The sequence below is a fragment of the Elephas maximus genome, chromosome 20 (assembly GCF_024166365.1).
Source record: "Elephas maximus indicus isolate mEleMax1 chromosome 20, mEleMax1 primary haplotype, whole genome shotgun sequence".
In the NCBI taxonomy this organism is placed as follows: Eukaryota; Metazoa; Chordata; class Mammalia; order Proboscidea; family Elephantidae; genus Elephas; species Elephas maximus.
In genome coordinates, this window is record NC_064838.1 from 49,852,018 (window position 1) to 49,868,472 (window position 16,455).

At 46.5% G+C, this 16,455-nt stretch overlaps 1 protein-coding gene across 2 annotated transcripts in view; it reads left to right on the forward strand.

Annotated features, from left to right (window-relative positions):
* LARS2 (leucyl-tRNA synthetase 2, mitochondrial) overlaps positions 1–16,455 on the forward strand; it is a 195,036-nt gene that overhangs the window by 152,629 nt on the left and 25,952 nt on the right. For both annotated transcript variants that reach the window (XM_049862438.1, XM_049862439.1), the window contains exons 16-19: positions 3,869–4,051; positions 5,815–5,984; positions 7,939–8,016; positions 10,130–10,241. In XM_049862438.1, coding sequence (XP_049718395.1) covers positions 3,869–4,051; positions 5,815–5,984; positions 7,939–8,016; positions 10,130–10,241 — 543 coding nt within the window. The remainder of the gene's footprint in view (positions 1–3,868; positions 4,052–5,814; positions 5,985–7,938; positions 8,017–10,129; positions 10,242–16,455) is intronic.

Genomic DNA, 16,455 nt, shown 5'->3' on the forward strand with positions numbered 1-16,455 from the left:
TTTGTATCAGGTGGACACTTGAGACTGTGTTGGCATCTCCTGTCTGGAGGGGAGATGGGAGGGTAGAGAGGGTTAGAAATTGGCAAAACGGTCACGAAAGGAGAGACTGGAAGGAGGGAGCGAGCAGACTCATTAGGGGGAGAGTAAATGGGAGTATGTAGTAAGGTGTATATAAGCTTATATGTGAGAGACTGACTTGATTTGTAAACTTTCACTTAAAGCACAATAAAAATTATTTAAAAAAAAAAAAAGGGAGTCAACCGGGGCATCGCCTCCTGTCCCAGTCCATCTTGCGGACAGAGCCCCAGACCCAAGAGATACTCTCCCAAGACTCGGGCACTCCCAGCATTTCTTCTCACATCATCCAGAAATACATTTCCGAACCCCGGGTGCCACCACTCTACTTACTGGACAGCGCCCTTGAGCTGCCCTGGCTAGGGATTCCCTAGTTGAAGACCTCTCCCTGGATCCCCTGGACTGCCCTCTTCTCCCAGCTCTCACCAAGCCTTTTCCCTCTGCACTCTGTTTTTACCCCTACCTTAAAGAGATTTCCTCCTGCTGCTCTGTAGGTGGCGTGATGAGGGTGTATCATGCCTGGCCCCCAACACACAAGTGAAATAAATGGCATGTCAGAAAACAAGGGAGGTAGACGAGGGCAGCCATGAGGAACCCCCAGTACTCTGGCCATTAAACTTAGAAAACCCATGCATAGTGGGTGAGATTAGATACACAACAACCCCTTCCATAGTAGACTGCCTCCTAAGCCCAACTAGAAAGAGGATTTAGGTAGAAATAGTTGATGAAATGACCCAATTAAAGCAATGCTGTATCAGGGCTTAGGGGGGTCAGCATGGACCAAAGGAGAAACAGAAGCTGGGGAAGCAGAAATTGGCAGTGTTTCTCCAGGACAGACCAGAGAGAAGAGGAGTTAAACCCAGGGCACGTGAATCTCAGCCCACAGTGAGGTGCTGTCTGTTATGGACAGGGCTGCCATGGATAGCTGTGCAGTTTATGCACCGCTCAAAGGCACCCAGCGAAGGGAGTGAGTGGGACCAGAAGTCTAGCCAATTGCCAAACCATATTCCTCAGGGCCACAACTTCCAAGAGAGGATACCTCTTTCTAACTTAATTTCTCTACCCAGAAAGATGTTTCTTTCCTAATTTGTACAAGGGTGCGATGAGGGCTAGCCACAGCCCAGGAGAGTAGAGAGGGCGGTGTTTCTCTTAGCCTCACCACAGCCCAGATAGAACGTCTCCCAGGACGGCAGTCTCAGCTTTGCTCCCGGCTCGTGAAGCCAGGCAGTCTTCAGAACATCCTTTGATTTCTCATGCAGACTTGCCCACTAGGCAAGAGTGCTTTGGTCAGCAGGGCCAGGTTTCCATCTACCTGATGGATGTCCCTCTCAGGAAGCATGGGATTGACTTTTGAGTAGATGCCGTGGTTTCTTGGGGGTTTGGTTGCTGTTGGAGTCAGAAGGGACAGAAATCTACCCAAAGGCAGATTTATCACAAGAATAACAGGGGCATCACCCAAACCCAGCTGTGGGAAATACCGCCAGGCCTCACGGCAAATAGGAAGTCACCAAGCCACTCCTGTCATTTCTCTCTTTCTTGAGCCTCTAGCTCCTCATCCTGCTGCTCTATTCTGTTCCAGTCTACTTCCTCTGCCAGGCTTGGATTCTGCTTTCCCCTAATTCAGTTTACAAAGCGAACGAGCCTTGCCTTGTCTTCTTAGGACCTTATAGTTCTGGTGCCCAACAACATGAAAACAGTTTCTGTGCCTCTGACCCGATTCCTGAGAAGGAGCTTAGCCTTGTTGGTTGTCCTCTGCTGGTTCCATCCACTGTGGCTTTGCGACACGGTCACCTCGTCCACACGTGGCCACTTAAGGCCTGCTTCATCAGCACCATCTGGGGAGTGGTCAGTCATTGTGGGCGGCTGGCACCACAATGGGACCACCACATTTAGTGTGAGCCCAGTTGGTTCACTCCAGGTGCCCTGATGATACAAAGTCATATTGGGTGACCAAGACATGGAAGCAGGGAGCAGCCCTTGTGGAGAAGTGACCTCTTAGGGTGCTTGCTGCCCTAGGACCCTGGCTGGTCTGCTGCCAGCTTCTGTAAAAAAAACCCTGAAACCAGAAAGAAGACAGCAGTATGTGCAAGTATTTCTTATTTTGACTTTTCCTTCTTGTGTATAAGCTAAAATGTTTATAAAGGGGAAAATTGTTTTGTTTTGCAGTTGACAAAGAGCTGGCACAAACCCTTATAACTGTGCTATTTATTCATGAACGAGAGGTTTGTGGGAGGGAGGGGGGCAAGCCTCATTTATTTAAGGAAAAAAAAAACATTTTTTATCATATAATATAGAGGAACCCTGAAGTCATCTTAAAACCAGACAGTAGTTTAGCTTAACTGGTAAAGAAAGTCTGCCTTGAGCATTGTGTTCTTTTAACAACTATCTATATGGGATCAAAGTGACAGCAGCAACTCAAAAGATTAGATAGGAACCTTAGAGGGCAGTTAGTTTATGTTAACAATGAAGGAACAACCCAGAAAAGGAGGGTGAGAATGGTTGTACAACTCGAAGAATGTAATCAGTGTCATTGAGTTGTACATGTAGAAACTGTTGAATTGGTATATGTTTTGCTGTGTGTATTTTCAACAACAACAACAAATAAAATTAATTTAAATATTATACATATATAAGAGTCAGAATCGATTCAACAGCAATGGGTTATATATATATATTGGGGGTAGAGCGAAAGAGACAAGATTAGTGGGATTCTTCAAGTGGACACTTTTAATTTCCCACCTGATATTTTCTCCCTCTCTCTCTCTCTTTTTTTTTTTTTAATCTTTATGTGGGTCATTGACAACTGAAGCATTCTTGGAAGATAAATAAACACTGAAGGTGCTAATAAATAAATAAATAAATAACCAAAGAAGGGAAAGTGACTGAAGACAAACTTGTTGAGGAAAGTATTATGTGGCAAGAGGCAGCTATGAACCCAAAATTTGGTTTCGGGTTCCTTTTTTTTTTTTAATTGTGCTTTAGGTGAAAGTTCACAGTTCAAGTTAATTTTTCATGCAAAAATGTATGCACATACTGTTTTGTGACATTAGTTTCAATCCCCACAATGTGACAGCATACTCCTCTTTTCCCTCCCGGGTTCCCTGTGTCCATTCAACCAGTTCCTGTCCCTTCCTGCCTTCTCATCCTGCTTTTGGACAGGAGCTGCCATTTGGTCTCACATATCTGATTGAACTAAGAAGCACATTCCTCACGTGTATTATTTTTAATTTTTTTTAGTCTTGTCTAATCTTTTAAGAGTGGGCTTTGGGAATGGTTTCAGTTCTGGGTTAACAGTGTGCCCAGGAGCCATAATTTCAGAGGTTCCTCCAGTCTCTATCAGACCATTAAGTCTGGTCTTTTTATGTGAATTTGAATTCTGTTCTACATTTTTCTCCAACTCTGTCTAGGACTGTCTGTTGTGTTCCCTGTCAGGGCAGTCATGGTGGTAGCCAGGCACCATCTAGTTCTTCTGGTCTCAGGCTGATGGAGTCTTTGGTTTATGTGGTCCTTTAGTTCTTTGGGCTAATACTTTCCTTGTGTCTTTGGTTTTCTTCATTTTGCCTTGCTCCAAGTGGGATGGGACCAACTGATGTAGCTTAGATGGCCACTCGCAAGCTTTTAAGACCCCAGACGCCACTTACCAAAGTGGTTATGTAGAGCATTTTCTTAGTAAACTTTGTTATGCCAGTTGACCTGGATGTCCCTTGAACCAATATTTTCTTATTGAACGTACTTTTATAGAACCAAATTCAGGATCATGCATACCATACCTGTGTATTCTTTTTGTGTCCAGGTTCTGTTCCTGTGCACTCAAAAACAAAAGAGGCATTAGAGGTGACGTGGGAGAAGATGAGTAAGTCCAAGCACAATGGGGTGGACCCTGAGGATGTTGTGGAGCAGTATGGGATCGACACCATTCGGCTCTACATCCTTTTTGCCGCCCCTCCTGAGAAGGACATCTTGTGGAATGTGAAGAGTAAGTTTCGCCCTCCTGCTTCCTGGCCTGCTTCCATTGTGATCTGCCTTGGACTCCAAAGGAATTTGGGGAAGGAAATGTCTTTGTTGAAGATGGTAGTAGAGAAGTTGGTTCCATAAAGCAAGTAGCAATTTGTCAGACATCCCATACCATTCTTAGGCCAGTGTTCTCAAATGTTAGTGAACCTCAGGATAGTCTGGGGAGCCCGTTGCAAATGCAGATTCCCAGTCCTCACCCCAGACCCGCTGACACAATCTCAATGAAAGGGTCTCAGGAATCTGCCTTTTACGCTCCATGGTGATTCTGATGCAAGGTGTACGGGAACCACACTTCAAGAACAGTTTCCTTGGAGACAGATTGGCTTCCATGCTGCTCCTAGGCCTGCCGTTGTCCAAAAGAGGCCAGTCCTTTCCTGACTTGCCCTGAAAGGTTTTTTTTTTCCTAGAACAATGTCCTCTTCTCTCACCAATCCAGAAAGCTCTGAGTGGGGGTGGTCCTCTTCAGTCACCACAAACAGCCTCCAGAGCCCCTTAAGGGAGATTTGCCTCTCCAAAGCTGTTTAGATCTAAAATGACATAAGGTAAAATAATCTTGAATATCTGGATATTCTAGAACAAATCAAGAAACACTCATATTTCCTCCATGTGTTCAGCCCTGTTATGGAAAGAAGAAGATCCGATGCCTGGAACCTTGAGACTTACGTGAAGTGTGTACATTATTTGAGGAATCATTGGTGGTTTCGACATGCCATTTCTAGTAAGAAGTGTGGCCTGGAGCCGAGGTTATAGATGCCAGTCCTAGAACTAGCTGAGTTGGAGTCCCTGGGGATGCTTGTTAAACTACAGACAGAGGCTCTGGCTCCCCCTCTTGACCTGTGGGAACCTGTTTCTCACAAGCCTCCCAGGTGGTGCTGGTGTGAATCCAGGCTTGAGAACACCTAGACCAGAGTAAGAGGACCTGGCTGTTGTTACGTGCCATTGAGTTGATTCCAACTCATAGCAACCCCATGTGGCAGGGTAGAACTGCCCCATAGGGTTTTCTAGGCTATAATCTTTACAGAAGCAGACCTCCAGGTCTTTCTCCCATGGAGTGACTGGGTGGCTTAAAACTGCCAACCTTTCAATTAGCAGCCTAGAGCTTAACCAGAGGACATGGACAGGCCCTTACTGGTTAGTGAGGTGACCCAGGGCCACCAGGTGGAGCTGTTCAGCTTTTCCAGAAGATCAGGGTAAAAATTAGATTTGATGAATGTGTTTGAAGATTGTCATTCACAGCTATCTGACAAGGGCAGGGATTGTGTCCCCCCCACTGCAGCAGTGAAGCACCAAGTGTGATCTGTGACTGCTGCCACACCGTGCCACCTGGCCATGCAGTACTTACATTTGTAAATGAGAAACTCATGGTGTCGAGCCACTGTGGCCCCAAGCACACTGCTAGGGCCACAGGCATTTTTGTCACTGCAGGCTTTCTTAACGAAGGAGGCAGCACACTCCTGAACATTCTGGCCTGAGCTTCTAATGCTGTCACGGGCCAGTCATGGACAGTGCTTGGAGTACCCTGTCATCCAGTATTCTGAGTATCTGGGGCTATAAGAATACGATGGGATCAACCCTGGCCTGACCTTCACCCTGACCTCAGATGAATCTGCTGGGGCAGAGTGAAGAGTGCATGCCTTCACAGGTGCTTTTCTCGGCTTAATTATAACCAGTCAATCATTCTCACGTGCGCTTTCTCTCTTTCTCATTTACCGACACTAAACTCAGCTGACGCTCTCCCTGGGGTGCTGAGGTGGCAGCAACGTCTGTGGTCCTTGGTAACCCGATTTATTGAGTCCAGGGCTTCCGGGAAGGCTCCCAGGCCTCAACTGCTGAGTAACAAGGAGAAAGCCGAGGCCAGGAAGCTTTGGGAGTACAAGAACTCGGTCATCTCTCAGGTCAGAAGCTCTCCAGTGGACACTGGTTGATTCTGTAACTCACCATTCTTTGGGGGCCTTTGCCTTGTGGTTTGTGTGGCCCTCCCTGCTTTGATGTGGGCCACAGTGGGTCTTCCTTCCTTATTGTGGTGGCCCGACTTGCCTTGATTAGTTGATACCCACTGCCTTGGGCACCCCACCAAGATGGAGCAGCAGTGGACACAGTCTAATGGAAGGGGCCCTTCCTTTGATGATGTCTCACGTTTGTCTGTCCTGGATTGAAGGAAGCTGCCCACTTTCCCAGTTTCCATGCTTAGCAAAGGGTACACTTAGCTGATAACACACTACATATGTTATATTTAGAGTTGAAAGGGGCAGTAAGAGACCATCTCCTTTAACCTTCTCATTTTACAGATGGAGATAGAGATAAGGCCCAGAGAGGTTAAATGTCTTGCCCAAAGTCACACAGCTAGTCAGGAAGAGAGCAAAGACTAGAATCCAAGTTCCCCAACTCCCATTATAGCGGGGACTTTCCCATTCCATCACTTTGTCACACAATATCCGTGTTAGTTATCAATGGTTAAGTTTTGCACATTAATAATTTGGTCATGTTACCTTCTTTGTATATTATTGTCTAAATCATTTTAAAGATTCTTTATCAATAAAAAATTCATCTCAATTTTTTTTATCTAGAGCTCTGTTATAATGACGTTTGCCTTTTAAGAGCTTTGTCAAAAAAAGTCATATGCCTTTGAAAGAAGGCATTTAGGAAATCTCATATCTGTTTTTTTTATGGTAAAATATATGTAACAAAACATTTGCCATTTTAATCATTTTTAAATACACAGTTCAGTGACATTAATTCCACTCACCATGTTGTCCAACTGCCCCCACTGTCCATTGTCAAATCATTTTTTAATGGATTGCTGAGGCCCCAAATTCTTCCTGTACTGATTTTTATTATTATTATTATTAAGATGTGCTGATTCAAACTTATAAAGTTGGCCAGGGTCACTAATCTGGGCTCTGATTGGCAGTTTTTTTCCTTTCTTGTTTGTATAACCCAAAATGGCCCAGTGTCTGGCCTGGTTCTCATTTGGTGACACTTCAGCTTTGTTTCCTGCAAAGAAATCGTGCTCCCTGAGTTGAACTCAGTGATCTGAGTGATGCGTGAGCAATTGTTTTCATACCACATATTTCCTCTCCAGATTTGGCAAATTCTTCTATTCTGTCAGATAATCAGCTTGGGTTATTTCAACGATTTGGAAACTCTTGACATCTTAAAGACATGTTACTTCTCTATATTCTTGCACACGGTCAAAATTGAAAAGCAACCAAACAGGAAAATTGTATTGGTGTTCGTATTTTGACTCCATGTTTCAAAATGTAAAACTAACCTTATCCCATACGTTAACGCCCCACATTGTGAATTAAAGCCCTGTATCCTTTTTTATCCAAGGGGAGGCACTCCTTGGAAACTCTATGGGGCAGTTCTACTCTGTCCTATAGGGTTGCTATGAGTCAGAATTGACTCGACGGGACTGGGTTTGGTTTTGGTTATCCAAGGGGAAGTGACATCTGTTACCCCATCTCCTGCTTACTTGTTTTGATGTTTGCTTGTCAGTGGGCCCGGCGTCCTAGTCAGGGAATTAGCGTTGGTTTTGGCGTCCTAGTCAGGTAATTAGCGTTGGTTTTGAACACCTATTTCAGGAACCGGCACTGTCCCAGATGAGAGGAGGAGAGACAGTCTTGAATCATGGAAATACTGACCATGAATTAAAAAATCTTTGTGCTGATGAGTCAAGCACAGTGATTATTTGAGATAGTGAATACAATTTATAAATATCTTTGATTGCATTCATTGAAATTCACATATTTTTCACAATTCAGGGTTTTTTGTTTTGTTTGCATTTGTTATTTGTGAAAAGTTTAAAGGATTCTTGAAGAAAGCGTGTAATTCCATTTTTGCCCATAGGTGACCGCCCATTTCACAAAGGACTTCTCACTGAACTCTGCGATTTCTCAGCTGATGGGACTCAGCGGTGCCCTCTTAGTAAGTGGCCTATCCTCATTGGCTGGCAGTAGAGGAGGAAGGGCAGCTTCTAACCCTGTGGTAAGGTAGTCACCAGGGACAGACAGGCCAGGACAGACGGCAGCACCACAGGGTGTCATCTCCTCAGTGTGGCCATGTTATCTCAAAGAAGCATTTTCTCCATAGTCACAGCCTAGTTTTTATTGCTGAAAGGTTCTTAAAGATTGTCTGGTCCAAACCCCACCCTACCTTATTTTGCAGATGAGGACACTGAGGCCCAGGGAAGCTAAATGACATGATCAATTGGTTAGTGAGAAATCCAGGACCAGAGTCCAGACTCCCCATTCTCTGGCCATGCTCTTTTCCTTGTGCCTGTACTGCCTGATTTCTTCACCCCGTGCTGCCTAATCTCTTCAAGCCCCCACCGCCTGATCTCTTCACACCCCCACCGCCTGATCTCTTCACGCCCCCACCGCCTGATCTCTTCACGCCCCCACCGCCAGATCTCTTCACGCCTCCACCGCCTGATCTCTTCACGGCCCCACCGCCTGATCTCTTCACGCCTCCACCGCCAGATCTCTTCACACCCCTCCTGCCTGATCTCTTCATGCCCCCACCGCCAGATCTCTTCACGCCCCCCCTGCCTGATCTCTTCACGCCCCCCCCGCCTGATCTCTTCACGCCCCTCCTGCCTGATCTCTTCATGCCCCCACTGCCAGATCTCTTCACGCCCCCCCTGCCTGATCTCTTCACGCCCCCACCGCCTGATCTCTTCACGCCCCCCCCGCCTGATGTCTTCACGCCTCGGCTGCCTGATGTCTTCACGCCCCCGCCGCCTGATGTCTTCACGCCCCCGCCGCCTGATCTCTTCACGGCCCCGCCGCCTGATCTCTTCCCGGCCCCGCCGCCTGATCTCTTCCCGGCCCCACCGCCTGATCTCTTCACGGCCCCCCCTGCCTGATCTCTTCACGGCCCCACCGCCTGATCTCTTCACGCCCCCTCTGCCAGATGTCTTCGCGCCTCCGCTGCCTGATGTCTTCGCGCCCCAGCTGCCTGATCTCTTCGCGCCCCCGCTGCCTGATGCCTTCGCGCCCCCGCTGCCTGATGCCTTCGCGCCCCGGCTGCTGATGCCTTCGCGCCCCCGCTGCCTGATCTCTTCGCGCCCCCGCTGCTTGATATCTTCACCGCCCCCCCCCCCCGCCTGATTTCCTGAATGAACACCCTTCTCAGAGGGTAGTTGTGAGAACTAGATGAGTTCGCATTAGACTGAGGGCATAGCAAGGGCTCAGTTAACAGAAATACATTGGTTGCTGCTGCTGCTGCAGCTGTCTTTAACACCATGATTAAATGGGGAAAGTTTTCTATCCAGAGCAAAAGTAGGTGGTAAAGGTTTCTCCCCACCTGCTTGTGTTTCTTTACTTCAGATATGCGTTAGTTCCTGACACTGCCGTAGCACGTTCCTACCAACCGAGGGCTTAAAACTACAGAAATGTGTTCTCTCTTAGTTCAGGAAGCCAGAAGTCCAAAGTCAAGGTGTTGGCAGGGTAGGGTACTTCTGGGAGCTCAGAGGGAGACTCTGTTTCATGGCTCTCCCTAGCTTGTGGTTGCCGGCAGTCCTTGGTGGTCCTTGGTTTGTGGCAGCATCTCTCCAGTCTCTGCTTCCCTCATCACATGGAGTCTCTCTGTGTGTCTGTGTCTCTTCTTATAAACATACCCATCGTTGGATTAGGGCCCACCCTAATCCAGTATGACTGGTGGCACTGTGGTTAAGCACTCAGCTGCTAACTGAAAGTTCAGTGGTTTAAACCCACCAGCCGCTCCATGTAAGAAAGACCTGGTGATCTGCTTCCGTAAAGGTTTACAGCCTTGGAAACCCTATGGGCCAGTCCTGTTCTGTCCTACAGGGTTGCTATGAGTTGGAATTGACTCGATGGCAGTGGGTTTGGTTTTGGTTAATTACATCTGTAAAGACCCCATTTCCAAATAAGGTCACATTCTGAGGTTCCTGGTGACATGAATTTGGGGGAAAGGGGGCACTGTTCAACCCAGTTTGATATACTTTAATGTGCTTTCTTACCCATGCTTATTTTTTATACCTCAGTATTCTTACACTGTTGCTCTTTTCTCTCCTTAGCAAGCTTCTCAGCAGGTGGTTCTGCACAGCCCCGAGTTTGAGGATGCTCTTTGTGCCCTGATGGTGATGGCTGCACCAATGGCCCCTCACATAACCTCGGAGCTCTGGGCAGGTACACGGGGAGCCCTCATTTGACTGGTTACTGCTAACCAGGTTGTGGCCGTTATCACGTACACAGCTGCCCTCAGCCAAGGAGTCCGGTGTTTGACATCTACGCTCAGGGACCTCTCTGCCTTGTACCCTGAATGATGATACTACTCCTGCATGGTCACCGTACCAAACAGCCAGACGCTTCCCCACTTTGGAATAGTGTCCAGACTAAAGGGAATATTGATATCACCACAGAGCATCTCTTCTCATAGCCCAGCTTGTTTGTGTCCACATATCATGACCCCATATTATCATTTTAAGTTGGAAAACCCATGTTTCATCCCATTTTACAGATGGAGTAAAGGGCACCTGGAGTTAAATCGCAGATCCGTAATCTACTCCTCGAGACTGAGATTCAGTCCTGGTCCATTTATTCCCAAACTAGGGATAGAAGCAGGGCTGGCTGCCTGAGGCACGCGTGGGTTAAATGCAGATGTCTCCACCCCACTCACCTTGGAATTCTTGATTCTAGAACTCTGGAGAGGGGTAGAGAATCTGTGTTTAACCAGTCCCCTGGTGACTGGGATACACAGGCAGATGGGGAGTAAGGCCCTCAATAGGAAGACCTCAGGGCAGCCTCTTGAGAACATCGGACGGGTCATATCGGTAATTACAAAAGGCTATGCTAGAAATACTCCGTCCTCTCCTTTTAAAATAAAATTCAAACAGTCTTTACATATGGAACTGTTTTTTCTAAATGGTGTGAGGTTTACAGTCTCTTCCTTTCATGGAAAAAAAAGAACAAAATTCCACTGCTATGAAATCATTCTCAGTCCCTTTAGGAAAGTCACTGTAGTTAGACCCAGCCATGCAAGCAGCTTGAATGTGTTTAGCTGCAGCACTGTTGAGTTCTAAATGCTGCAGGTGGGAAGGACACCTGCTTCACTGTGCCCCAGTAGAGGTCTAGGTGCTGGCAGGTGGGAAGCACACCCACTTTGCTGTGCCCCAGAAGTGGTCTAGGTGCTGCAGGTGGGGAAAGACGCCCACTTCACTGTGCCCTGGCAGTGGTCTAGGTGCTGGCAGGTGGGAAAGACGCCCACTTCACTGTGCCCCAGCAGTGGTCTAGATGCTGGCAGGTGGGAAGGACGCCCACTTCACTGTGCCCCAGAAGTGGTCTAGATGCTGGCAGGTGGGAAGGACGCCCACTTCACTGTGCCCCAGCAGTGGTCTAGATGCTGCAGGTGGGGAAGGACACTCACTTCACTGTGCCCCAGCAGTGATCTAGGTGCTGGCAGGTGAGAAGGATGCCCACTTCACTGTGCCCCAGCAGTGATCTAGGTGCTGGCAGGTGGGAAGGATGCACCCTTCACTGTGCCCCAGCAGTGGTCTAGGTGCTGGCAGGTGGGAAGGACGCCCGCTTCACTGTGCCCCAGCAGTGGTCTAGGTGCTGCAGGTGGGAAGGACGCCCACTTCACTGTGCCCCAGCAGTGGTCTAGATGCTGGCAGGTGGGGAAGGACACATGCTTCACTGTGCCCCAGCAGTGGTCTAGATGCTGGCAGGTGGGGAAGGACGCCTGCTTCACTGTGCCCCAGCAGTGGTCTAGGTGCTACAGGTGGGGAAGGGTGTTCACTTCACTGTGCCCCAGCAGTGGTCTAGGTGCTACAGGTGGGGAAGGGTGTTCACTTCACTGTGCCCCAGCAGTGGTCCTGATGTGGGAATGGAAGTGTAGTGAGGAGGTGCTGTGCCCTGGCAGAAGAACCTGATGATGGCCGTGCTGGGCACCATTCTCCAAGCCTTGTAGTCGCAAGTCTCCTTTGATCATGGAAGGTTTAGATGAGGGTGCAAGAGAGGACAGCCTAGAATGCTGCGTGTACATGATGCTTTCATCTGGGGGCGTCTGAGAAGTAGCATCCTCCCAGCAGCTCTTCCCCAGCAGCTCTTCCCCAGCACCTCTACCAAGACAATGAGGTATCACTCGGGTCGTACTAGTTCACGAGACAAGTCCTACTGACCGCTAACTCCGCTAAAAAAGTCATTGGGTAGAAGCTCACTGTTAAACCCTTTCAAAGACTAAACAAAAAAAAAAACCCGAACCCGTTGCCGTCGAGTCGATTCCTACTCATAGTGACCCTATAGATAAAGAACAGGGTAGAACTGCCCCACAGGGTTTCCAAGGAGTGGCTGGTGAATTCAAACTGCCTAACTTTTGGTTAGCAGCCTGACCACTTAACCTCTGTGCCACTGAGGGGAAAAAGTAAGGAACTGCAAGAAAGAAGAGATGATATTTCTTCTTTCCAAGGGAGAAGGGCTTTTTTTTTTTTTTAACTGGCTCAAAATGAAGAGCAAGCCCTCTTGGGATGTGTGGTCCTGTGATGAATGCTGTGAGCCTCAAGTTGCAGAATTGAAGGATTCTATGGGGAAAATATTGAATGACACAGAAAGTATCAAAAAAGGATGGAAGAAATACACAGAGTCACTGCACCAAAAAGAATTGATCAACATTCAACCTTCTCAGGAGGTAGCATGTGATCAAGAACCAGTGGTCCTGAAGGAAGAAGTCCAAGCTGTACTGAAGGCACTGGTGAAAAGGCTCCAGGAACTGATGGAGTACCAACTGAGATGTTTCAGCAAACGGATGCAGTGCTTGAGGTGCTCACTTGTCTATACCAAGAAACTTGGAAGACACCTCCCTGGCCAACCTACTGGAAGAGATCCATATTTGTGCCTATTCCAAAAAAAGGTGATCCAACAGAATGCAGAAATTATCGAACACAAGTAAAAGTTTACTAAAGATCGTTCCAAAACAGTTGCAACAGTACATCGACAAGGAACCGCCAGAAATACAAGCTGAATTCAGAAAAGGACATGGAATGAGGGATATCATTGTTGATGTCAGATGGGTCTTGGTTGAAAGCAGAGAATACCAGAAAGGTGTCTACATGTGTTTTATTGACTATGCAAAGGCACTCGACTATGTGGATCATAAGAAATTATGTGTAACGTTGCGAAGAATGGGAATTCCAAAACACTTAACTGTGTACCGGTACGTAGACCAAGAGGCAGTCGCTCGAACAGAACAAGGCGACACTGCATGGTTTAAAATCAGAAAAGGGGTTTTCAGGGTTATATCCTTTCACCATACTTATGCAATCTGTATGCTGAGCAAATAATCTGAGAAACTGGACTATTTCAGGATTGGAGGAAGACTCATTCATGACCTGCGATACGCAGGTGACGGCCTTGCTGCTAAAAAGAAGAGAACTTGAAGCACTTACTGATGGAGATCAAAGACCACAGCCTTCAGTATGGATTACGCCTCAACACAAAGAAAACAAAAATCCTCACAACTGGACCAATAAGCAGCATCACAATAAATGGAGAAAATATTGAAATTGTCAAGGATTTCATTTTACTTGAATCTGCAGTCAACCCCCATGGAAGTCAAGAAATCAAAAGACACATTGCATTGGGCAAATCGGCTGCAAAAGACCTCTTTAAAGTGTTCAAAAGCAAAGATGTCACTTTGAGGACTAAGGTGCTTCTGACCCAGCCATGGTATTTTCAGTCACCTCATATGCATGTGAAAGCTGGACAGTGAATAAGGATGATCGAAGAAGAATTGACCCCTTTGAATTATGGTGTTGGCGAGGAATATTGAATATACCACGGATTACCAGAAGAATGAACAAATGTCTTGGAAGATGTACAGCCAGAATGCTCCTTAGAAGCAAGACTTTATCTCATGTACTTTGGATATGTTATATCAGGAAGAAGCAGTCCCTGGAGAAGGGCATCATGCTTGGTAAAGTGGAGAGTCAGTGGAAAAGAAGAAGACCTGCAGGGAGATGGATTGACACCATGGATCCAACAGAGGGCTCGAGCATAACAATTTTGAGAATGGCGCAGGACTGGGCAGAGTTTCATACTGTTGTGCAGAGGGTTGCTATGAATCAGAATCAACTGGATGGAACCTAACAACAACATCTAAGGAAGAGGGGATTTGTTCTGGATTGGGTGCCGTCAGAAGCTGGGTTTATGACACACTGCAGTGAAGGAGACACACAGCATGGGGAATTGTGGGGCATCCTGGTAAGGAAGTGTGAGGAAGGACCTGTTACAGGACTTGGGCTTTGACTGGGTAGTTTTGGGAAGGGTCAAAGGAAGCAGGGGTTCATCGTGGATTGGATGCTGTCAGAAAGTGAGAACAATTCCGTGATTATCTCAGATCTTGTAGGGAGGGCATACCAGAGCAAGAATAAAACTGTCACTGGTAAGAAGTAGCAGTCACTCATATTGGCCAAGAGGGGGGAATGTTTGCTATTTTGTGAGTTGCACAGTGACCTTGTCTTTGTGCTTAGATGAAATTATGAAGTGATCTTGTTTTGTCTCGCTTTACCATGGTTTCGGTGTGACCTTGTCTGATGTTGGTGTTCTGTGAGATTGTTTATGTCCACCAGGAAAACAACATGGCCTTGCTGTTAGCACCAGGCAAGTTTTCACAATACCAGGGCCTGGCTGGGATTATCACATCACTTGCCAAATGTGAGGGGCTGCTTTGATTTTTATTTTGTTTTGTTTTGTTTGTACGTTTGTTTTTTGTTCTCATTCTCACATGTGAGCACAGAGAAGAAAATAAAAATTACCCTCGCTTCCCAGAAATGAACATCTGTCAACATCTTAGTGCAGATCAGTGACGATATCTTTTTGTCCATCTAGTTGGTTTTTGTTTGTTTAGTTTTGTTTTAGTTGCTGCATATGTAAAATTTACCCGTTGTAAGTGTTCATTCAGTGATTTAAGTAAATTTATACCCTTGTGCAGCTGTCACCGTAAACCAGTTTTAGAACATTCGCGTTACCTCAGAAAGTTCCCTCATGCCATTGGCAGTCAGTCCTACCTCCACCCCAGTCCTCGGCACCACTGATCTGCTTTCTGTCTCTATAAAATAGTTTGGCCTTTTTCAGAAATTTTATATAAAATGACTGTGCAGTGTGTAGGCTTTTCTGTCTGACTTCTTTCATTTAGCAGAACGCTTTTGAGATTCATTCATGTTGTGTGTACCAGTAGCTCGTTTCTTTTTACTGATGATCTAGTTGTTTACATTACTACTCAAGAGGCCATCCTAAAACCTGATTTACTTGCTTAAGTATTCCATGAACATATTTATCTCTGAGTCATTAAATATTCTTCTCTCAAAAACTAAACCTGCTGCCAACTCATAATGACCCTGTAGACAGAGTAGAACTGCCCCATAGGGTTTCCAAAGCTGTAATCTTCAGGGAAGCTGACTACCACATCTTTCTGCTGAGGAGTGGCTGGTGGGTTCAAACGGCTGACCTTTCAGTTAGCAGCTGAGCGCTTAACCCACTGCATTACCAGGGCTCCAAGTACTCTTCTACAACACTATTTTTAATGGTTATGTAGCATTCCGCTGTTTGCAGTTACCATTCCCCTATTGTTGGATATTTAGACTGTTCACAATTATATGTTATTTTTTAAAAAAGCTGAATAGCTGATACTTTGTCCACATTCAAAAGCATTTCTATAAAATACATATATCTAAGTGTAATCACTTGGTCAAGAGAGAGACATAACGTTAAAGTTTTTGATAACATATCCGCATATCAAGTTCTAGAAATTCTCTGGGTGATCTGTGATTGTACTTAATCAGAAACAAGGGTGTCTGTCATGACTTCAGATGTTATGAATGGACTTTGCAATCCTTTTATGATAAACTCACTCTGCGTGCTGGCGTAACCCAACTAAAGTCTGTCCCATCTCTCTACTCGTGGCTGATTGCTCACACTTTCGCAGCTATGAGGGTGACATCAGGGTCCACACAGACCTCCTGGGCCATGAGCAGGTAGGCCCCCTCAGGCCCAGAGATCAGTGCCAGAGGCCTAGTGTTTCCTGTCTGGGCCGGCCTAGACACCGAGGGCAGAATGCGGAGCATCAGGTTGGCCGTCTTTGCTTTATTCAGGACTTAAATGTTGGTTTCCCAGAGTTAGCAGAAGCTTCAACCCTGAGTATAAATAAGACATACTTGTGAACGTTTTTAACAACTGTGTTCATAGTCAGCGGTGTGCCATGATGCTCTTAACCATTTCACTAACGTGTTCAACATTTCGCTCCTATAAACAGTGCTGCAGCGGACAATTCTGTACATCAGTCTTTGTTCCCATTTCAGATTCTTTCCTTGAAAAGGAAGAGATACGAACACATTTGAGACTCTTGATC